This window comes from Vitis riparia, chromosome 18 (assembly GCF_004353265.1).
Source record: "Vitis riparia cultivar Riparia Gloire de Montpellier isolate 1030 chromosome 18, EGFV_Vit.rip_1.0, whole genome shotgun sequence".
In the NCBI taxonomy this organism is placed as follows: Eukaryota; Viridiplantae; Streptophyta; class Magnoliopsida; order Vitales; family Vitaceae; genus Vitis; species Vitis riparia.
The window spans coordinates 12,695,678-12,708,952 of NC_048448.1; the positions used below are offsets into that span (position 1 = coordinate 12,695,678).

The 13,275-nt window shown below is 35.0% G+C and overlaps 2 protein-coding genes and 1 non-coding gene across 3 annotated transcripts; 2 read left to right on the plus strand and 1 right to left on the minus strand.

Annotated features, from left to right (window-relative positions):
- The first annotated feature begins 1,357 nt into the window (after positions 1-1,357).
- LOC117905416 lies at positions 1,358-2,224 on the plus strand. Its single transcript, XM_034818341.1, has one exon. It carries the CDS (start codon positions 1,358-1,360, stop codon positions 2,222-2,224), a length of 867 nt encoding a protein of 288 aa, XP_034674232.1.
- Positions 2,225-2,921: 697 nt separating this feature from the next.
- Positions 2,922-3,025, minus strand: LOC117908012. The gene has a single exon (XR_004650132.1). It is a non-coding gene; the product is annotated as a small nucleolar RNA Z279/snoR105/snoR108 (small nucleolar RNA).
- Positions 3,026-10,097: 7,072 nt separating this feature from the next.
- On the plus strand, positions 10,098-11,015 carry LOC117906050 (chaperone protein dnaJ 11, chloroplastic-like). Its single transcript, XM_034818990.1, has one exon. It carries the CDS (start codon positions 10,113-10,115, stop codon positions 10,722-10,724), a length of 612 nt encoding a protein of 203 aa, XP_034674881.1. The 5' UTR covers positions 10,098-10,112; the 3' UTR covers positions 10,725-11,015.
- Positions 11,016-13,275: the final 2,260 nt, after the last annotated feature.

A 13,275-nucleotide genomic window follows, 5' to 3' on the forward strand; every position in this document is an offset into this window, starting at 1 on the left:
GTTAAAGCTTAAAATATGTGATAACTTTAGAGAAAAATACTAGAGATAAGATTATTGTACTTTTTGATCAGTATTAGTTATTTTAAGTTAAAAAAATTAATTACTTTCTAAAACTTAAGAAAATTCTAATTTGAAATTAAAAAAGAAAAGAAAAGAAAAAGCATGAATAAAGATTTTCCAAGGTATGTAACAAAACAAATGAAACAAATCAAAAGCATCCAAAGAATTTTATAACCCAATGTTGAATCCATCCCTAGATAGAGCATTATTAATTTGATGTTTTAGAATTAAAGTCAACCTAAGATTAAATTTAAGTTTTAAGATCAATTCGCATTTAGAACTAGATTTTTAAGTTTGAAAAAACAGATCCCTTAAGTTAGTTAAATATACTAGCTAATTTAGTTTTTAGTGTATTCAATTAAAAGTCTATACTCATTTTATAGATTTAACTATTAGACTTGTTAATAATAAGATTGAACTAAAATAAATAGTGAGTAAATTATTCCTAAAAAATCATTAGGTCTTTGATAAAAATCCTATGTATTTTATAATAGACAAACTAATACAGAGAATTTTTTTCATATTAATTCAAATTCTCAAATATAGAAAGAAATGCATTTGAAACCGTATTTTTGTTACTTCTCCTTTAAATTATTCGCCTTTAGCTTAGTATCTTTGAATCCCATTAAATTAGCTAATCACAACCTATGTTTGAGTGCCAAGAAAATAAAATAAAAAAGAATGGAAGAGAAAGTAAAAAAGAGAAAATCTAGAACTTTATGGAAGAAGTGTTCAATGTCTCTTGCGCTTGAATGGTAAAATGGAGTTCCCACGAATCCCAAGAAGGCTAAGAATAGTAATGAAGCTGATAAACTCATAAACCGTACTTGAAATGGTAGTTAATTAAGGAATGTGTAGAATAACATGTCCTTACCTATCTAATCCCAACAAGGATCTGAAACGGAGTTATAAAAACAGGGTCGAGACAGAGCGTGACCTATAGAAAACATTTCAAACCAAGAACACTATGCGGGATTTTGACCTTTGATGTCATACATTAAACTGAAAACCTTGTATTTGTGAATCAAAGAAAAGGATCGAGGCGGCAATATCCAGGAACTCAATCCTTTTGGAGGTCGTCTCTTGAGGCACATATTATATGGAGAAAAGGTAAAGATCATCATCAGGTTATCCCAGACCGGTAATCACCCCATTTCAAATATTCTTGATTTGAACCGTCCCAACTGCTCCTACTTCAGGTGCACCAACTCCCTCTACACATGTATAAAATGCGCCTTCAGCTCTCATATGATCTACCTTCACTAGTCACTACCTCCGCTGATTGCCCACTATTCCAATGGAGATGTTCGCCACCCACAACCACACTGCTTGTATCATCTTCTCTCTCCTCATCTTCCTCTCTTCCTCTCTCCATCTGGGATATGCTCTATCTCCCGCTGGAACAATCGAAAGAAGCACAAAACAGCAAGTGCTAGCTAGCCTCCCTCCAAGCCATGAAACCACTCAACTGTCTGGTTCCTCGCAGTTGTTCCTCACTTCTCCATCGGGAAGGTACGAGGCCTTCCTCCTCCGCCGCGAAACCTCCTTCGGTGCTGGAGGGTTTGGAAATGACTTCTGCTACATCCAAGTTCAAGAGAGCGGTCGCAGTGTGTGGGAATCTGAATGTGCTTCGGTGAGCAATGTCAACACTTGTACCCTGTTGTTTTCTGATGCAGGTCTCGAGATATTCGATGGCAGCCGATCTGCATGGGACAACGATGCTGACGGGGACCATCTGCAGAGGTTGGATTTGCTTGATGCTGGAGACATGCAGATAAGAGACGAAGAAGGTGAGCTTGCATGGAAGGCGAGCGATAATCCTGTTGTTAATCAGAATTGTGGTTCAATTGGAGCTCCTGGACTCGCTCCTGAAACTCCACCATTTGCTACTCCTATCGAAGAGAAGACTCCTTTTGGACAAGACCAACAGCAACAGCCTCAACTGGGCGACTCACAACAGGGCCTGGCCCAACCTCCCTCGGCCTTTAATCAGCCTTTTTCGTCATCGAACCAACCCTTTGGGGCTAATATTAACCAGCAAGGCTTAGTGGACAACACTCCTTACGACAGTGGGGCTCAGAAAGAGACGAAATTGACCACTACACTAGTAATTGCTTTGGTTTCTCTCATTTCTTTGATGGCTGCCCTTGGACTTCTAATCTAGAACAACTACGTTCTAACAGTGGCCATGGATTACCCAAAATTTTTCACCTGATTTGCTCTCTTTCTGCATTTGTGGTATTGTTCATGTGTTAATTCTCAGACATGATTGGAATTAACACAGCTATGAATGGGAATGATGGAATTAAACATTAAACATTTGGGTTTGTTTTTCTTGTTTTCTTCTCATATCTGTAGTGCATAAGAGTGATAGTAAAAAAGCTACTCTTCTTAAGCAACATTACTATTAGTAAAAATGTTATTAAGTCTCTGAAAATTTAGATTATGCTTCTAAATATCGAATAAGCAAACTAATCAAACGCCTGGATCAGCGGATCTTTTTCAGTATTCGATCACGGTGCAGCTAGTTTCCATTAGAAGAATTGCCTGGTTGGACCCATATATAAAAATAAATTTTAAATTTTAGAGGAGAGAATTAGCCTCATTACCAAAAATTCTAGCTTCAATCCGTGAGAGGAGGTATTAGGCCGTTCAGTCCAACAGAGCTGCATGGGGATATATTGTAAAGCCCATACCCAAAATCAACTTGGACATCTTGAAATAAATCTACAAGCCCATACCCAAAATCAACTTGGACAACTTGAAATAAACCCACCTAATTTTCAACCATGCCCAACCCTACACTAAGTACTAACCCTTGGGCCATAAAAATTTTGTATTTTGTTTGGTCCTTCAAGATAGGGATCAGATTGGTAAAGATGAGAGTGCCCAATTGTCGTAACCAGGCTAGGGCGGACACCCATCTCGCATATTTGTTGCGAGCGTTGACCACTCATCATATCCCGTTAACTGCCTGAAGGATCATGGTTCTCTTGTGTGGAAGCGTTAGTTATTTATAATACCGACATTAACCCATATCTTTTCTTCTTTGTCGATGTGGGATAACTTGCCCTATCGTTTCCTACAACAGGAAACGCAAATCCTTGTGGCTTTACCACGTGCCGCAATCTGGTCCAATATATTCCCCACATTATCACTGGGCATAAAGGTCCTCGTCCCAAAGCTCGCCAACTGTTTGATAAAACGACTACAAAATATTTATCTTGAACCAATATGCTCGTACCCTAGGCTGAAAGTCAAAATGGCACAACTAACATAGATTCATCTATGAAATGACAGAGATGTTTATACTTCATACTTTGCTGTGGCTCTGTGGGTCTTTCGGAGGGGAAGTGGTCCTGAACATCTTTGGAGACCATTCTGAATGAATGTCCACAGCAGTATAATGATCTTTGAAGGTCAAATGTTTGAAGATGATTAAACTGATCCAAATGCCTAAAACAGCCTATCGGTTTCACCAATTAGCTAAAATTTGTGTAAGAGGAACACAATGAATATTTTGTTACGGGTATCATTCAATTAGTTGATCTTCAGAATGCCTGTCCAGTCCACAAAATCTGAACTGTAGAGCGAGAAAAGGCATTCAACTTATGTTGCTTTGTTACCCTCATTTTCCCCTCTCTAAATCCTTGCTGCAAGTTGACTTGCCTACAAGTCAGAAGATTAAACCAAAGAACGGTAGACACGGATATTGTCACCATCGTTTGCCATGCTAGCAGGAATGGAGGAGGATTTTGAAAGGCGACATGGCGTAGCGGGCCGCTAAAACCAACTGCCTTGGCCCGCCTATAGTGGGCTTGAGTTGAGAATTTCTTATCCCTTATCTAGTTTGGGCCGGGCCTGCACAAGCGGTGTATTAGCCCAGGTTGGTTGGACTCGTGGATTGATGTTAATGATTTCAAAACAAAGAATAGTTATTTAATCATATGTCAAAGTTTAAAATTTTCAAGCCATCAAAAAGTCGAATTTGAGTAAATAAAAAAAGAAAATCAAGAGCATGCACAATGGAGGATCCACCGAACTTAATAAATTTTTAGGGTCTTGAATTATAAGATTGAGGTGGAGTAATTTAAAATTGCATGAAAATGTTTTAAGGCACCAAAACTCATCCACGTGGGCCCTTAATTGTTTAAATTTTTCCAAAATTTTGATGAAATATTCTTTTGAAATTAAAATCAAGTTAAATAAATGCATTTTATGATCAAAGGTTTTGAGATTGCATATCAGATTTCCCTAATCATCTCCCAATTTTTTATAGCCCTAAAACTTGCACAAAATAAAAATAAACAAACAAACAAAAATAAAAAATTTGGGAAATTTGGGTGAATAGGTCTACCAAGTGGTCAATCAATTGAGGGTGAATTTAGGTAGATGGTTAGTATTGTCTTAAATAATTGGAGGGCAAACCTCAATGGGTTAAGGACCAATTGAGGTTCTTGCGTCCAAACGGTAATCTATAAATGCCCAACGACTTAGTTGATTGTAAGATTAATTAGTGAGTTAAAACTATGTCTAGCTTACTCTAAAACTCTTTGCTTTCATTTATGAACATGTTAATGTTATGTAATTATTGTAGTATTGTATTAAAGAACTTTAAAAGTTTTATCTCAAATGCGCCTTTCCTCCATTTGTTAATCCTTCTCGCACTCCAATTCCAATCAAAGATTAAAAATTTAAAAATCGAAAAATATCGATGAATATCGGAAATGTTGTATAGAAATGTAAAAAATATTAGAAAAAATATAAGGAAATATTGAAAATGTTGGACAAAAAATTGAAAAAAAAATTTGATAATGTGAAAATCAATCAAAACTCATAAAATATATTAGAAAAAAAAAAGAAAAAAAATAAAAAGAAACTAGCAATAAGTCAATAACCGATATCTTTCAAATTTAAAGAATTTGAAGATTAATCGAAAAAAAGTTAAGTAGAATGGATGGAACATGGAGTTTGATGAAAGGGGATGACTAACAATTTTAAACTTGAATAATTGAAAGCATATGATAAAATTTTAATTATTTAATTAAAATACAAATAGATAAGATAACATATTAGGTAATATTACCTTAGTTACACATGTCTGAGTATCTGATGATATCGATACTTCCATTTTACGGATATATCGAAAATATATAAGAGATATTAGAGATAAAATTAAAACTTATAAAAATGTAAGAAAAAACTTTTAAAAATAAAATTATAAGTATAATAGATATTTTAAAGTTATTTTGTTCAAAAAATTGATATATGATATAATTTATCATATTTGATAATAATATTGTATGTGTGGATAATAATATATATATTTTATAAGTGTATATTTCTTATTAAATTATATCAAATATTATTCGACATAATATTGTGATATTTGATTATAATATATTTAATTAAAAAATATATTTAATATTAAAATTAAATTTATAATCTATTTAATTCAATTGTATTAAATGATATAAAATAAATAATGATATATGTATGATTTTTAATATTTAATTAATATATTAATGATTAAAAACACTATGAAGATTTATATTTTTGGTAATTAATTAAATAAAAAATTCATTTAATTATGAAATAATTATAATTAATTTATTTTTTAAAACATTCTTTTAAGATTATGTTTATATAATGAGTTTTAGTATATATATATATATATATTTAGTGTCAACTATATAATAAGGGGCAAACTTGATGAGGTGATATATTATGATTGGTTTTAGTGGTATAAAATTTGAAATTTATTAGAATTTTGATCGATTATGGGAGAAAATTTGAAATTTGACTGTCCCGACCAATCGAAATATCGATTTTTCTTTCCTATAATCAAGATCCATCGATACATAATATATGGCCGAATATTTTAATCACTACTTTGTTGTCACATTATGGATGCAAGTTTGTTTTTACCGCAAAGAAAATGACAAACTGAAAAAGAAAAAAAAATCAGTGTAAAATGCAGCACAGATCACTTTGTATTGAGACACAGATCTGTAACGGGACAATTTCGACCTGTTTCTGCGTCACAGCTTTAAAAAAAAAGAAAAGAATTCAGTAAGTCCTCGTTACCTCACATTACTGTCCTTTATTATCGGCTTCAGTCGCTGTGATCCACCGACCATTATCTTAGCTCTGAACGCGGCTTAATTTTAAAAAGGTCCAAATGAGACTGAAAATTAATGTTTTTTCAACTTATCCCTTGCATAAAGAAGCCCGGGATGTCCAAATGTCCATGTGTCGACAAAAACCAGCACCGATCATCCATATCACATATATATCAGGAAAGGATCAGACACCACGTGGACCACAGTGGTCCCGCACACTACTCGATACAACCACAGAATTAAGATTCGCTCTTGCCACGTGTTGGACTCCCTTCAAAACAGCTGGCTGGTATTGGGTGACTCATCTTTTCTCTACTGCTGTCCCCTCAGGAAGGACACCTCTCCAACAGTGAGAGTTTTCAGTCTGAGCCGTTGATTCAAGGGTAGACAGTCCAGATTGGGAGAGTGACAGCTCAAATTTCCATACTAATTTATCAAGAATTCTGTGAAACAAGAGGGCAGAGACATTGAAAGGAAAACTAACAGCGGAGCCACAGTTACGGATTCAACCTTAAAGAACATAGAATTGAATGGACCCCACCTTAGTTAATACGAATGTGCTTTTAGTGGCCACATGAATGCTCCTCAACTTCCCGTTCTCAGTGGCCCACCCCAACCTTATCCCTAGCTTCGAGATTCTCCATCCTTTTTTATTTTTATAATTTTTTATTCATGTTAAGGTCAGCGGTCAAGTGAACTATCGAGAAAGACGGACAGAAGGGTAAACGACACGGTTGCTTACGAAGAAGTGACTCCGAATCCAGTCACCCAGTAAAACACGCTTTCTTCCATTTTCATTGAATCTGTGGCTCCAGTTCCTCATGGTTTTTCTTTTTCATTTTTATCTTTTTTACTGCCTTCAAACAATGATGAAGAAATTTACACTGGAACTGCCAAAGCTGAGGCCTACAACAGTTGGTTCGTATTCCCACTACTTTCCTTTATTTGTAGTAATTTTTCATATATGCCATCACTAATCAAATACACATAAAAAAAAAAAAATTATTTATTTTTATCATTTTTTATATTTTTAATATATTCATTTTATAAAATAAAAAAAATTACTATAAATTAAATTTATGATTAAAAAAACTAAAAAAAATATTTATAAAATAATATTAATATATGATTTATAAATTATTTTTATATATTAAATAACACAAAATAAAAAAACTTATTTATAAAATTTAAATATTTTAATGATAAATAGGATTAAACATAAATAAAATTTTATTTTTAAAATAAAATATATTTAAAAATACATATATTTCAAATTATTTTTCATTTATTTCACAAACTAAATATAAATATAATATGATATATTAAATTAAATATATTATTTTAAAATATTATATTAATAAAATACATATATCAAAATGTCATATCTGTTGATGGCAAAATTCCCCTGCTACAGTAATCGTGACAAGCAACGGAATCTCAATCAACGCATAGTAGTAATTCCTCATTCCTCCTGCAAAAAGGTGTTCGGACGGGATGTTCGGGCGCACCCTTCGATGATTTTGTCAGCCATGGCTCGAGAGATCAAGCTATCAGGTTGTTTCATGGATAATCAGCCTTACCTTCCCCTTTGTGTGAAGCCTTTTTTATATAGTGTCAGAAAGTATGGCACCACTTGGCTAGCAGGTTCCATTGTCATGATTGCGGCTCATCGGCAAAGCAATCATGACATTTCTGATGTCAGGAGGCGGTTGTCAGGAAGGTATTTAGGCGGTGGACATCACCGCAATTTATGACTTTAAATATCTGGGATGTGTTAGGAGACCTGAGAAGATTTGGGAATGTCTTGTCGAATGTATCTTGCATTAATGATGAGTGACAGTTCAGGGGACTTGGTTGTCAATGCTGTCAGAGTTATCTTTTTTATTGTGGGTGGAAATGGATCTGGTGAATCACGAGTGTCTGTCGAGCTAAGCTGTTACCCGAGTATCCGGACATGTATGTCCAGGGAAGTTGAATCGTTCTCCTTTCTTATTTGGAGATAGGCACCGAATGTGAAGTATCCGGAGAAGGCGGAGCGTCGACTGGACCCCGGATGTGATATATCCGGATGAGATGGAACGACGGCCAGATATAATGGTGGTTGTGATACCTCCGGGTGGAATGTCGACGAAGAAGAGTTCCGGATGTGATGCATCTCGAGTGGAATAAGCTATGCTACATGTCGCAAGGGGGACCGTCTGCGTGTCCAAAGGAGAGGGAGCCATGTGACACTTTTTAGTGAGGATCCCACAATATCTAATGGAAAATTATCGTATGATTATATCATATGATAGATCTATTTAAAAAGATATAATATCCTATTATATGGAACCTTATCCTATCTTATCCGGTCAATCAAACCTAAGTTAAAACTAAAACTAATCACATTTATTTCCTTGCTGCGTTTCAGATTTTCAATGCCTACCAACAACCTACATAAGAGTCCGGCGTTAGCCGTTAGGAAAGTCAGCCTGGCAGTTGGTTCTCGCCGGCCTTACTCCCGTGAACGTGCAGTCCATGAAAAAGTGGACACCCATGGGATTAGCCCCACACGCTTCCGTACCATAAGGTGGCATGAAATTCTTATCTCCTAATAGGAAATAACAAAAAAAGAAAAAAGTTTCCTTACTTCTTTGTCGACGTATTTCTTGGCTCTAGCTTTAAAATGATTAATTATTTCATCCACAGAAAAGCAAAAAAATTTAAGGTATTCCAAAGAAATGTAGGGCTACCTTTTAAATTTGCACCGACCTTTGTTTGAAAGGTATTATAAGATGGGATGCACATGGAAATCTGCGCCCAAATGGGCATTTTCAAGGGCGATGTCCTTTGGATCTTAGACAGCTCATAACTTCAAATGTCATCTAAACATTCTGTTGAGTAGGATGTATCACAAATGCCTCAATCCATTCTCCACCCTCTGCAAATTTTGCCAAAAAAAATTCAACCTTCCCCTATTTCATTATGACTACTCCTGCTCCTGTAATCATCGGTCCTGGAGGGGTTGAGATTTGAGCCCTTGAGATGGTCTCTCAATTTCTCAATTTGGATATCGGCACAAGCCAATCATTAATTAATCGACATGTAATATTTGGAGACACTGAAATCGTTTGTCACAACCAGAACAAGCATCGCTCTTCTTGAAAATTTGTTTAAACTTTAAAGATTATGTTAGGTTAGGTAAAATATTAAGGGAAAAAAAATGAAGAATAGAGATTTTTTTGTATTTGGTTGTATTATAAAAAATATAAAATATAATTAAAATTAATAAAAAATGATAGATTTTTAGATTGAAAAATTAAAATAAGTGAAATGAGTTTAATGTAATATATAAAAATAATTTATTTATTTTTATTTGTTATATTTTTTCTTTTTGTTATCTTTTCTAACATTTGGGAAAAATTAAACATAACAAAAATGTTTTTAATATACCTTCTCTATTTTCAAATATTTCTTAAATTAATTTTTATTTGGAGGGATTTATTTTTATAATTATTTTTAAAATAATCCTAAATACGAGTGAAAATAAAATGAAAATATATTTTCAAAAAATTAATATTCAAAACATTTTTAGTATTTTTTAAAACAAAAAAAAATTAATTTTTAAAAATTTGTTCAATTTTTTATAAATGTTCTGAAAAATAAAATATTTTTATAAAAATCATCAAATCAAGTTGGGAATATTTCTCAAATAAAATTTTATTTTGAAAAAACATCCGTACGTTTGTTTTTAAAAACCCTACCATTCAGACCACAATTTCCAAGTCTCGTACAAAAATTAAATACAGGGTAGGCCAAACAAAATTGGGTCAGAGACTGCAAAACTTTATTGTCATGGGAGCAATACACCGACGCGTTGCTGCTCATCGCTGAGTCAGCATTAGATGGATCCATGGATAAGCCTAGTCACTTAACCCAACCATCTTAACCATGGTTAAGCCACAACCGCAGTATTTCTATAAATTGGCTTCCTCGTTTCAATCCTCCAGACTCAGCATTCCTTCAGCCGCAATAGCAGCCATTCAAACGAAACACCAGATCACAATGTTTTCAGCAGCGTCTTTCAGCTCCTCTCATTTCGTTGTCCCAAAAGTCGCCGTCAACCAGCGGGCTTCGCCTCCTACGTACGTCAGATTCCGGCAGCCAAAGGTATCCGCCAGTTACACGGCGACCGCCGAGAGAACGATGTCACACATTGCAAATCCTGCATCACTCTACGACGTCCTTGGGATTAAGATGGGCGCCACGTGTCAGGAGATCAAGGCGGCGTATCGACGGTTAGCCAGAGTTTCGCATCCCGACGTCGTGGCTAACAGCCAAAAGGATACATCAGCGGATGAGTTCATCAAGATCCACGCGGCCTACGCCACTCTGTCGGATCCGGAGAAACGCGCCAATTATGATCGCACTCTTTTCAGGCGACGGCGGCCGGTGAGTTCTCCGTTCGCAATGTCCGCATCTGCGGCGACGATGGGGAGTTCGCCCGCTTCAGTATTTTCCGGCCATTCTAGCCTGAGATGGGAGACAGATCAGTGTTGGTAGCCCCGCCGTGAAATCATGAGAACCCAATCTAATTGAAGAAGCCTATTATGTTTTAACAAGGCGGTATTCTTAAAAGGATTGGGGATTTCCAAGCGATCCGAGCCATCTGAAATTTCTGGATTGGCATCGGCATTGTTTTTGTGTTTTACTTAGGAGCCTTAGAATTGATATTACTAATTCGGGAGTACGAGTTTGTGTACATAAAAAGAAGGGTTCTTGTATGAAGTTTTTGTAAAATGTAAACAGGCGCCTTTTTACAGCCTGAAGCTATTGAAATTGTTTCTTTAATCCTTCTTCTCTTCTTGAGATTCTCTTTTCTTTTATAAATATTGAGGACTGGTTGGAATCTAATACATCCAAACAAGCAACTTGTGCGCTCGCCCTTCTACAAATTTGTCAATTTTCACTCGCTATAAATGTATAACTCCGGTGGATAATTTAGGGAAAACGAGTAAATTCAAGAAGGATTGAATGCAATGCATCCGCCAAAGTTCATCAATTCAAGGGCGGTACAAAGCATCTGCCGGCATCTAGATTGCGAACATAGAAAATACACAGATTCTGGCTCAGCCAAAGCAAAGACGTCGATAAAGGTGATCCCCGAGGAAAACGCAATCCCTGAGAGGCATACGATGTGAAGAGGGATTTCGGAAAACTTGTTCCATTGGTGATCCTGAGACATACATCAGATTTGGGAAAAGTGATTTGGTTTCTTTAGCAACAGCTACACGACTTCTGGACTTCTGGACAAATTCATTTCTCGTTGGAACGGGAACCGATTATTTTTGGTATTTCTTTTTGACTTCAAAGATGCAGAACAAAATTTTGCCGAGTCTTTTCCTTCTAGAACAAATTTTGTCAAGTCTCCCCTTCTATTATCTGGTGTTTGTGATATTTGTTATTTAGTTGTAAAACAAAGTCGTTTGACTTTTCCTAAATATTATTTGTGTTCTAAGTCATGTGAGCAGTGAGCTGAGTCATTACGAGGCAATGAATTTGAGTGAGTAAATCAGTTAGCTTCAATTTAGCAACACACTTTATCTCATTCTGTTAGAGCAACCCACTTGCATCAGTTACAAATCTTGAAGGCTAAAACCACTCAAATATATGGGTATAAATACATACAGAGAAATGAAAATTCTAATGCTGCATTTTTCATTCTTTCTTCCTTTCACCCTTCATCATTTTTTTCCTTCTTGATTCTCTGATTCCTTAACATGGTATTAGAGCTTGTTCTACCCTAAGCTATGGAAACTTCATCGACAACTGTTGAGATATTAGGAATGTTTTCCTTATATCATTATTTTCTTATATCATTTAGTGTTTAGATATTAGGAAAGTTAAGATATTATGAATATTGATATATTATGAATATTGAGATACTAGGAATATTGAGATATTAAGAATATTGAGATATTAGGAAAGTTGAGATATTAGGATATTAGTTGTTATTTCCTTATATCATTCTTTCCTTGTATCATTATTTCCCATTCTTAGAATGGTGATTACCCTCTATATATACTCTGTACATGAACAATGAAAGTATGAATGAAAAACTATCATTCATCAATTTGAAGATGGTATCAGAGCCAGGGAACTGAAATCCTGGATATTTTGCCGTAAGGCTAACAATTGTCCCTCCTTTGCGAGAGAAAAAAAAAATGAGTGAAAAAAATACTATTGTTTTTCAATCTGAAGGTAGTTTCAATCCAGAAATTATTTTGACGGAATCAAACTATGACGTTTGGTCACAACTTGTGGAAATGCATATTGCCGAACGGGAAAAACTTTCCTACATCCGAGGTAAGACAAATCTACCAAAAGAGTCAGAAGATGGATATGAAAAATGTGTGCAGGAAGTCTTAGTTGATCCAAGGTGGAAAACAAGATTGGTTAGCCGATATCCTCACCAAAGCTAACTCAAGTCAAGTATTCTCAAAATTTTTTAGACAAGTTGGGCATGTGTGACATCTATGCACCAACTTGAGGGGGAGTGTTGAGATATTAGGAATGTTTTCCTTATATCATTATTTCCTTATATCATTTAGTGTTTAGATATTAGGAAAGTTAAGATATTATGAATATTGATATATTATGAATATTGAGATACTAGGAATATTGAGATATTAAGAATATTGAGATATTAGGAAAGTTGAGATATTAGGATATTAGTTGTTATTTCCTTATATCATTCTTTCCTTGTATCATTATTTCCCATTCTTAGAATGGTGATTACCCTTTATATATACTCTGTACATGAACAATGAAAGTATGAATGAAAAACTATCATTCATCAATTTGAAGAACAACATCCATGGAGAACACTGCAAGATCCACCAGTCTCCTTCCAATTTCTTTTTCTCATCCAATCTCATCCAAATTGGGCAACGAAAACTTTTGGTATGGCAAAAGCAAATACTAACAACATTAAGAGGTCATAAACTTCAATATTTTCTTTTTGAATCAACAGTTCTGCCCTCAAAATTCCTATCTCCAAGTGATGAACATCATCATCTCGTCAATCCTAAGTTTCAAACATGACCAGCTCATC

Bases quoted from the DNA above. Each gene is read 5' to 3' on its own strand.
- LOC117905416 (XM_034818341.1), top strand. From the start codon at position 1,358: ATGGAGATGTTCGCCACCCACAACCACACTGCTTGTATCATCTTCTCT.
- LOC117906050 (XM_034818990.1), top strand. From the start codon at position 10,113: ATGGTTAAGCCACAACCGCAGTATTTCTATAAATTGGCTTCCTCGTTT.